The 9,546-nt window shown below is 44.6% G+C and overlaps 1 protein-coding gene across 8 annotated transcripts; it reads right to left on the reverse strand.

Moving 5' to 3' along the window:
* Positions 1-417: 417 nt before the first annotated feature.
* On the reverse strand, positions 418-9,007 carry ZBTB5 (zinc finger and BTB domain containing 5). 8 transcript variants are annotated; one of them, XM_079959386.1, is made up of 4 exons: positions 8,884-8,906; positions 7,867-8,243; positions 6,118-6,298; positions 1,263-4,172 (listed from the first exon to the last, which is right to left on the reverse strand). In XM_079959386.1, the coding sequence occupies exons 3-4, from the start codon at positions 6,228-6,230 to the stop codon at positions 2,141-2,143; spliced, it is 2,145 nt and encodes a 714-aa protein (XP_079815512.1). In that variant the 5' UTR covers positions 6,231-6,298; positions 7,867-8,243; positions 8,884-8,906; the 3' UTR covers positions 1,263-2,140. The 8 variants fall into 8 exon arrangements, with proteins under 8 accessions (XP_079815518.1, XP_079815512.1, XP_079815511.1 ...); XM_079959392.1 differs by lacking the exons at positions 6,118-6,298; positions 7,867-8,243; positions 8,884-8,906 and adding exons at positions 418-1,002; positions 7,403-7,423 and having other exon boundaries at positions 2,392-4,172; XM_079959385.1 differs by lacking the exon at positions 8,884-8,906 and having other exon boundaries at positions 7,867-8,776.
* Positions 9,008-9,546: the final 539 nt, after the last annotated feature.

Consider the following 9,546-nt stretch of genomic DNA (forward strand, 5'->3'; position numbering starts at 1 on the left):
CAAGCAGCTTCTTTGGTCCCTGAGGCCTCAATGCAACTTGAGTTCCGTCCAAATGACAACTTCCCCACTCTCAGAAGCAGAACTGGGTGTGTTCTGTTGCTGCCAAAAGGTTTGCAGTGAAAATCTATGCATTATTACAGTATAGATGCGTCTTACAGTTTTGATCACGCACAGGCCTAAAACAAGAGCAAGTTGTCAGACTTTAAACTCTTATCTTAGAGCATCTACAAACTTAATTTTTTTAAATGAATGTTGGGGATGCCGGAGAGCAGGCATGGCCAAACTCAGCCTTCCAGATGTTTGGGGACTACAATTCCCATCATCCCTGACCACTGGTCCTGTTAGCTAAGGATGATGGGAGTTGTAGTCCCAAAACATCTGGAGGGCCGATTTTGGGGATGCCTGCCACAGAGAGAAAAATCACTGTAATTTACTTGAAATAGTAAGATTGCCTACAGTTGCTGAGGATGGATTCCTTGTGGGGAAGCACACTTTTACAAAGTTGTCTTTAAACTGCCATATACAGTAATTCTTGTTGTTAGGTCTAAATGGGGTGGCATCCTCCCACACATTTTATCTCTCTCTCTCCCATCCACCCCTCAAACCATAATTCCACTGTCAAAGTCAGTCAAGTCGCTTGCATTGTGCTGCTTCAAGCCCACTATCTGCTTCTGCCTCCTGCTAGTACCCACACCAATTTCTGTGGCTCACCTCTTTCTCCCCCCCCCCCCCGGAAAAAGCCTTCCCTCTGTGTAATAGCCTCTGCCACATGCAGTTCCAAAGCATTCCCCCAAAATGGATGTGTATCTGTTTTCAACAGCCTGAACTTAAAAGGAGGGTGCGAGTGCTCTCCTACTTGTTGAGGCTCTGGTAGCCTTAGGGCTAGGGAAGGCTGAAACCAAACTCGGAAGCTCTGCCCCCTACAAAGATGCACAGAGAGTCATGGATGGTTTTCAGTGGTAAGACAATGGCACTCTGCACTTGGTGTAATGGCACGCGTTCCTAAAAAAAAAAAAAAAAGGACCATATGAGTCCTATTGTGAGGAAAAAAGCAAGATTAAAAACTCTAGCCCTACCACATCAAAATGTTACTAACCACCACTGACTTTTAATATTAAAATGCACATTAAAGAAGGAAAAAAGTATTTGAAAATGGTACCATAAATTCAGACGAGCTTGACCAGCAGCACCTGAAAAGGCAACTTTCACTGTCAAAGGACTTAGAAGAATGCCTTTTGAAATAACAACAGTAGACGGATCAATTACGACGTAATGTTGAGTTTAACACATGAAATACAAATTGATTAGAAACACTACCAAGCATGACACAAACACACTTTACTTTTCAGTACAAGATCTTACAAAAAGAGAAACTATGAAACACCTAGATTTTGCTGTATTCAAAAGTATATACACACATACATATATCAGACAGTCTAAAAGTTACTTGCATTGGACTCAAGGTAAGCACCTTCATTACACAGTGTATGTTACTGCAAAACAACCAAAAATACATTCAGAACCCCTAAAACTATGTTATTCTATAACACACTCCAAAAGCACTTTGAGGTGCAAAGGTCATTTCTCTTCAAGATATGCAGTCTCACAATAAAGAGCTCTTAGTAACGTTGTTCACACACTCCATGTAGCAACCTATTTTACAGATAAATGCTTTCACATCATTTTTTTAAAAAACCATTACAAAGGTTCCACTTCAGCTTTTTGAAACATGCTAGTTAGTTATGTGCTAGCTACACTTTCATTCTTCCAACCCTTCTCCTACTCTTAGAACTAATGACACTAAGGATTGTATCCATATATAATACATGCAGTCCAATCCTAAGCATGTTTATTTGGGAGCAAATCCCAGAAAGTTCAATGGGGCTTACTCCCAAATGTGTGTTACGACTGCATTCTCAGAACTACATTTGTGTCAGAGCTGGAGAATTTAAAAGCGCTTTTTAGAAGTTGTTCAGGCCTCACAAAACCCCTGTGAGGTAGGTATGGTACAAGTATTAAAAAGAAGCCTTTTTTTTTTTTTTTTTTGCGTGTGTGGCACAATCACACTGCAAATGTTCGCCTCTTGTGTTCCATGGATTATTAAAAATCTGTATTGGCATCATGGAACTGAGGAAGAGAGTTAAAGCAAAGTGCTGGGTAGATTGCTGCTTTGCCAGCGTAGGCAAGTAGTTTTGGAATGTTTATACAAATGGCTTGACTGACTAAACCTCTTGCCACACTTTAAACAGGCATAGGGCTTCTCGCCTGTATGCACACGGATGTGCTTCTTGCAGTCTGTTAAAGTTAGAAAAGTCTTGCAGCAGATTTTGCAGGCATACTTGCGGGCACCTTCTACTACCAAGACGTTATGTTCAGATAAGGCTTTCTTACATTTTGAAAGAACATCAGCAGACGCTCTGGTCAGCTGCGGTGGGCCAGGTTGGGAAGAATGCCCGTTTTCAAAAGAGGAAGTAGCTCCGTTCATCATCAGCTGAGAATTCGAAGCATTGTCTGGAATCTGAGCGCTCCGAACAGAGGTCACTACAGGCATTTTGGGAGCTATGCGGCGATACCCAGGAAAGGTGGTGGCACCACCTCTCGAGCTCATGACTGCCCTTGATAAAGAATGCAACCCCAAGCCAGATCTGGGGAAGTCCATTCCAAACTGCTCTGCTGCCCGGTAGCCGGAAGTCTGTACACAAGGAAGACCCATTACATCCTGCATAGGCCTGACAAAATGGGAGTCTGCACTCTCGTTGAACGGATTCTCTACATGAGAGACAGTGGCAGAGGAATGACCATTAGCAGGCCCAGATTCTTGGCTAATTAAATACGAGGCATCACTATCCATTCTACAGTCACTGGTTGTATTTGGAATGTTGTCCTCATTATTTGGGCCAGCACCAAAACTGCTGGCTCTGCTCTTATTCAGAAAATTTGAAATACTGAAGGTAGATTTGTGTTCCAGGTTATTTGCTACTTCCATGATATGGATATCTCCCACCCTGTCGGTACTAGACTGTGGGTCAGAGAAGCTACGGTCGCTACTCTCGGGGCTCAGTTCTATCTTTTCAGCACTTGGTCCTCCGCCTTCCACTTCAACAGACTCGCTTCCCTCTGCTTGGGAAGTCACATCGCTCACTTCATCCTGGGGCTCTGGAGAACTCAAAGGCTCAGATTTCACCACTACCCTCATGTGTTCTTTTTCATTTAGTCCAACCTCAGGATTCTCACACTGAAAGTTATTTTTTTGGGAAGCTGTTTCCTGATCAAAGCTAGTTTCCACCTGAGTTGCCTGTGATGCCATAGACATTTGAGAAATATTCCCCCCACTGTTGTCCGACTGGCTTGGCACTTGTGCATCTTCTTGGGCACCAAAAGACTGGTCAAACATAATAGTATTATCTTCCTGGTTGTCAGTTACACCATCGGGTTTAGAATTGTCTACAATTTTCAGCGAGTCTGGGGAAAAAAATTCATCTCGTGAATGAACCACAGTCTGTGCGCTCTCTGGAGTAACATCTGACATGATAGAATCATCTATGGGAGCCCTAATGCGTTGTCTCGCTCTTTCTTCAGAAGTCTGCTTACGTTTATGGAGACGTCTGATCGGAAAAGCGCTCCGTTGCTCTATGTTACTTCTGATTGATGAGCTCATAGAATTTGCCTGTTCTTCTGTGCTTTGGGTAGAAGTTAATGCAGAGCTCACTATGCTCAATCCCAGCTGCTGAAGCATGAAAGACCGTTGCATTCGTGCGTTCTGCTCCTGCACTCTATCGTTTGGTGGAGACATTGGTAGTGTCCTTGTAGTAAGGTAGTGTTTGCAGGCTTTAACCACAGAGTTCAAATGGAGGTGAGAAGCTGCTAGCAACACATCCATAACATTGCTCTCTCCAAGCATGAGTGTGGAAGTGTACATCATATCAATGAGAGCAGCAAAAGCTTCAGCTGTCACTACTTCACTGTCCAACTGGATCATGTTCATGGTCTGATCTCCTTCTGCTACGGTGAAAAGAGCACGGAAGTGTGTGCTGCATGCTGCCAAGACTGAGCGATGTGCTTTGAAGTGCCGGTTCCCCACCACAATGACACAGTCACACAGTTGACCATGAAGCCGCTGATAGTTCAACTGCTGAAAGATTTGCTCGAAGTGCCCTGGAAAATCCATGATCCTACGAAGAGAGAGAATATGATGTAAAAACAAGGACCAAACTTCTGGTTTTTAGCACACAAATGGGGCACAAAATATACTCTATTGGCCCAAATATAAGCCTGGCCTAAATATAAGCTGGCGGCCTTTTCCCTTCCTCATTCTCTCCCTTCCCAGCCTTGGGGGAGAGGACAGGGGACTACGCACAGGGCAGGTGCCACTTTGCTGCGCTCCTGGCTGCATTCTGTAAGGTCGCAAATATAAGCTGCACTTTAATTTTTCACGGTCAGAATTTGGGGGGAAAGTGTGGCTTATATTCAGGCCAATACAGTAGACGTTTGATAACTGAAGCTCCTGTACTAGGCTTGTTTTTAAAACTTATCACCACCATATTGAAATACACATGATTTCCTTAGTTTGTAGGAATGTGAATGCAACAGCTTCAGGCCTTAGACACACAATGGGATTCTGCTTGGAAATGGAAACCAAAGTTTAGACTGCAATACAAAAGAGCTGGGCAAGTCCAGGAGATCAGTTTAGGAGCATGTGGCTTGTTTAATGTTAGACTGCAGAGACTGTGCTGGAGAGAAGTATAAGATATCTATACAAAATACTCAGTGCAATTAGTCGAAAGAAATTACAGGGGGATACCAAGAAGGGGAGGAATGTTAACAGCTGAGCAAGCAGACAGATGAAACACCCACAAAAGAAATGTTTGAATTCCCAGCACACTCAATAGCTGCATATATAACAAGGCCATAGGACAACTAGCAGCTTGAGTTGCATGGGCTGCAACAGGTTACCTTATCCAGCACTCAGCAGACCCAACATAAGCCTGTCTTATGTCATGGTTTGCTGTACAATCTGGCCCTAGGGCTAGATTTGTCACTGCTCATTAATAATCATTTCTTCAACTCTGAAGAAATTCTGGGATTAGCCAAGAGAGAGAGAGAGAGTAATTGAGTGCAGTTTTGCAGTTTGCCAGTGGCAAGTATAACTGGCTGCCCAGGAAACACAGCACACAACAGGTTTGACTCTCTACTGCCCTTGTGGGCTTCTACTCCACAAAACGTGCCAGAACCTGGTCAGTTCCTGTGGTCAGATGCCCCTTGCGCATGTCAGAGAACATTGAAGACCAATTACTAAGGCCACTTGGGTAGTTGGGAACCCCCAGGGAGGGGAACCAAGGCCATGAAGATGGAAGACCACTTTCCAGCTGTTTCTAGAAAGAGGCTCTTACCCTGATAAGAAAGGTAACAGGTTTAGTTATTGCATCTGAAGTATGTGAACCGTTCAAGATCTGCTTATACTCTATGCTTGTTGCTTATACTTTGTTGAGTCAGTTTATCAAATAATTTCTTTTAGTTTGAAAATATTTTGAATTATTTTTTAAAATAAACAATTCATATGCATAGCTGAAAACTGAAATTTTAAAGGGGTTTTGCCTGCCGCCTTCCCCTTTGAAAAAGTTTCCCCCTCCATCTACTTGGTTCCAAAATATGCCAGTTCTTAGCTTTAAAGGCTTTAGTGCTCAGCAAATTGCCATCAAGTCAGAGAACAACAACTGAATTCTCTTTCGATTGCCTTTTTTGAAACTGCCAGTTTGAAGTCTTTTTTTCAGCTGGTAAAAATATTTTTGGTAAAATGGCCAATTTCCTTTATGCCAATCATTAAGTTTCATTTTTGTTCTTATTCAGAAAATATTCACCAGGCCATATTCATGAATAACTAATACTATATTTACCACTTCTGTCATTCAGTTAAATACATATGCACTAACAGAATCAAACAAATAAATCTACTGACAACTATATCTAATATAAAAAGCAGATACGTTGATTCATAAGATTTCAAAATCCAAATTGGGCAATATTTTTATTAGGCTGAACAAAATGTCAAAAGAAATCAAAACTGAATAAACCAATTATTTCCTCAGTTCAAAGTGTTAAGAATAATTAAAGAAATACTGTGACAAAGTGAGGGATGCTCCTCCATTGGGTACTAGGAACTCAGTGACCATAATCTGGAATGACAAGTGGCTGCTTCCATGTACTCTGCTGGTTTCTGCAAGAAGGTCCATCTAATCCCATTTCCAATAGTGGCCAAGTCTCCAAGAACAACCTCTGGATAATGCAACAGCCGTGCCAGCTGCAAGTATTACAAGATTTAATGCAGAATTGAAGACCCATTGTGTTTACTTTTTGACAAAAGAATTCTATCTTTAGGAATTGAAAGCTGATGCCCATAATAGTTAAAGGGACTGACTCATTCATGGATGTTACTCCATGACACAGCGAAGTATTCTTACGAAGTATGCATTTGCTATCTTAAGATACTGTTAACATTACACAGGTAACTTGCTAGAACTATGGTAGCCATTCCTGTTTTGTAAAAATTTGGTGCCTAATTAAGGTGGAGTGGACAGTTTGGTACAAAATTACTTATTTTTGATGAAAAGGGGTGGATGTGGCCTCTGGACATCTGTTGGGTAGGGAATTTGGCCCTTTAATCTGTTTTGAATTCAACTCTCCTGCTTTAGGGAAAAACAGTAAGAGAACTAGTCTTGCTTAATCATATCCAGCTCTCAAAGGGGAATGCTTTGGGACTCTTACTAAGATTAAGTGTGCTCCAAGCATTTCAATTTATAATTCAGAGTGCTAAAAAACTAAGGCATTGTGAGCTAGTGACTCTTACTTGGCTATGTGCAACTGTCATATGCTGTAATTCACTTTTCCCCAACCTGGTGCCCTCCAGATATTTTGTACTACAACCACATTAGCTAGCCATCTGCTGTGCTAGCTGAGGCTACTATGAGTTGTAATGCAAAACATATGGAGGGAACCTGGTTATATAAGTTCCAGAGCTCAATTGTGCTCTTAGCGTGTAAAACATGCTTGTTTAAACTTAGTAAAAGTCACCCTAAAAAAGAACATTATAATGTTACAACAGCAAAACACAATCACATTTTACAGTTTGTTGTGGCTTCCAGCATCTAACTTAAGGCCACATCTTCTAAGCTGATAAAAAAGCTTAGAAAATAGCTTTTCCCTGCTCATTGTTTTGAAAGATAAACTACAGCTAAAGACACCATGAACTGCACCATGGCTAAAACATGAATATTTGTTTTCTATACTTTCTAGTCTTTGAAGCCATTCCTCATGTTCCTATTTAATGATAAGTACAAGTCATTAAAATTTAGAATTTTCTTTGTAGGATATTTGTGCAGTTTTCTCAGAGTGTCCACACTATTACCAAGTTCTGCTGCAAAGGTTTATTATGTTCTCTTCCCTTTTTCTTCCTGCAAAGAAAGAATTAGTAGTAGCTGGGGAAGAGCCATGGCTCAATGGTAGAGTATATGCTTTATATAAAGAAGGTTCTAGGTTCGATCCCTGGCACATCTAGGTAGTGTCTGAAATACTCAGGAGTTGCTGCCAATCAGTATATACAATCTTGAGCTAGATAAACCAATGGTCTGATTTAGGATAAGGCAGCTTCCTTTTCAAGTGACTTTTTATGTTGCAAATTGCAACTGACATTCAGTGATAAGAACTTAATTTCATAAAGAATTTCCAAGAAGTAGTATGTTTATGGACAACATGTCCGAGAAAAGAGGCAACACAGCAGAAATTATTCTGAAATAGTTTCAGTCCTAGATGAAAGGAGACCTTTACATCCAAAATACCCCCATGATAAAACTATTGAAGATTTATAGTTACCAACTGGTTCTTGGGTACCTCAGCATAAGTCCACACCTGACAATCCCTGCAGTCTCATCTGGTGTCTTTCCACAATTGAAATAGATGTGTGGACAGTTCTAGAACAGAATGCAACTATGCCTGTCTTCTTGGATAATGGCAGTAGAACAGAGGGCTCTTTTCAAAGGTAGCAGCACCAATACTTATTTACTCCATGCAAAGGAATCTGGGATGACTCCTGTATCTTTTACTCAGCAGGGCAAACGAAAGTTAAGAGTAAAGTGCAGCTCTTTCCAAAACAGTGAACACACTGCAAGCTGATGTCAGCATTGGGTCCTGAGGCTTGTTTTCACAAGGACCATGCTGGCCTATTTATAGCCCCGCCATGCCCTTATGAACTGCCCTTATGAACGTTACAAGGCACCCGAGCCCACTTGAAATTAAGCCTGCCAACTCCCCTGCCCCCAATTCAAGCTTTTTCTGCAAAGGGGGGGTGGGGTGGGCGGGGAGAAGTGTTCAAAGACGACTGTGTCCTGAACAGCCTTTATCAAAGGTGTCATGGGTTTTGAAGACGCTTGAACTCCGAATGAAAGGGAGAAATGTGCTAAGTGGAAGGCACACTTGGCAAACCCTCACTGTGATCAACCCCCACCTAGAAACCTATGGAAGGACGTGTGGATCCAGAATTGGCCTCCACTTACAGACTCACTGTTAAAACCATGTTCATGGAAGACAATCTGACTTGGCTACGAGGGATGGCCAAAGAAGACACTTGATTTCATGCATCTGTTGAGATCCTGGCCTTTCTAAATTAGCATTCGAGGCATGATTTTTGAAAAACAAAACCCAAACACTAAACGTTTCACAGCCCCCTCCCTTCAAAGGGCAGAAGAGCGACACAATGGAGGCTCTCAAGTGCAGCCCCCTCCCACCCCCCACCCCCCAGTTAGGCCTATGCAAAGCGGGCCGATGACAGAGAACGGGGGGCAGCCCCCCCCCGTCTAGGGCAGGAGGCGCCCCTCCCCACAGGCCACTCACCAGTCCATGCCCCGCCCTCGCCGGGAGGGAGCCCAGGGAGGAGGGGGAGGGGGAGGGGAGAAAGGGGGCGTGGCGGCAGGAACCTCGCGCTCCCTCTCCGTTGACAGCCCGGAATCACGCCGCCCCTCGGACCACAACGGAGCATGCGCACCTGCCCCCGAAAGAGCCCCGCCCCCCGCCCCTTTCCTCTGAAACAGGCCGCGCTGAGGGGATGGGAAGCAGCCGTCTCGGGCGCTCTCGGCCAACCGCCCTCAGCGGGCTTCCTCAAGTGCGCGTGCTCGCGAAGGAACACCAACCAACCAACCCCTCCCCCACCACGCGACCCCGCGGCCACCCAACCGCAGCCCGCCTCGCCTCGCCCCACCCCCGCCGCGCGCCCCGCAGCCAATGGCGAGGCTGCGCGCCCGCCGCCGCCTGCCACGCCCCCTCCCTCGCGCGCTTCCCCCCCACAGAACGCGGCCCAATCAGGGCGCAGCACGCGGGGGCGCGCGCGCCCAACGGCCGTTTTCCCTCCTGCTCTCGCGGCCTCTCTCACCTGGGCGGGGGGGAGGGAAGGGCGGCGTCGACGGCGACGGTCCCCTCCCGTCCCGAGCCCCCGTATCTCCGGGAGGGAGGGGCGCCCCTTGTTCTCGGCTCTGGCGCTGCCCGCTCGTCCTTCCTTCC

Source organism: Podarcis cretensis (assembly GCF_951804945.1).
Source record: "Podarcis cretensis genome assembly, chromosome: 17".
Taxonomy (NCBI): Eukaryota; Metazoa; Chordata; class Lepidosauria; order Squamata; family Lacertidae; genus Podarcis; species Podarcis cretensis.

What these genes read in the sequence shown, in the direction of transcription:
- ZBTB5 (XM_079959386.1), bottom strand. Translation starts at nt 6,230, where the DNA reads ATGGACCTTCTTGCAGAAACCAGCAGAGTACATGGAAGCAGCCACTTG. An exon ending in GCATCCCTCACTTTGTCACA is followed by an intron (nt 4,173 to 6,117) that starts GTATTTCTTTAA and finishes CTCTCTTCGTAG; the next exon opens with GATCATGGATTTTCCAGGGC.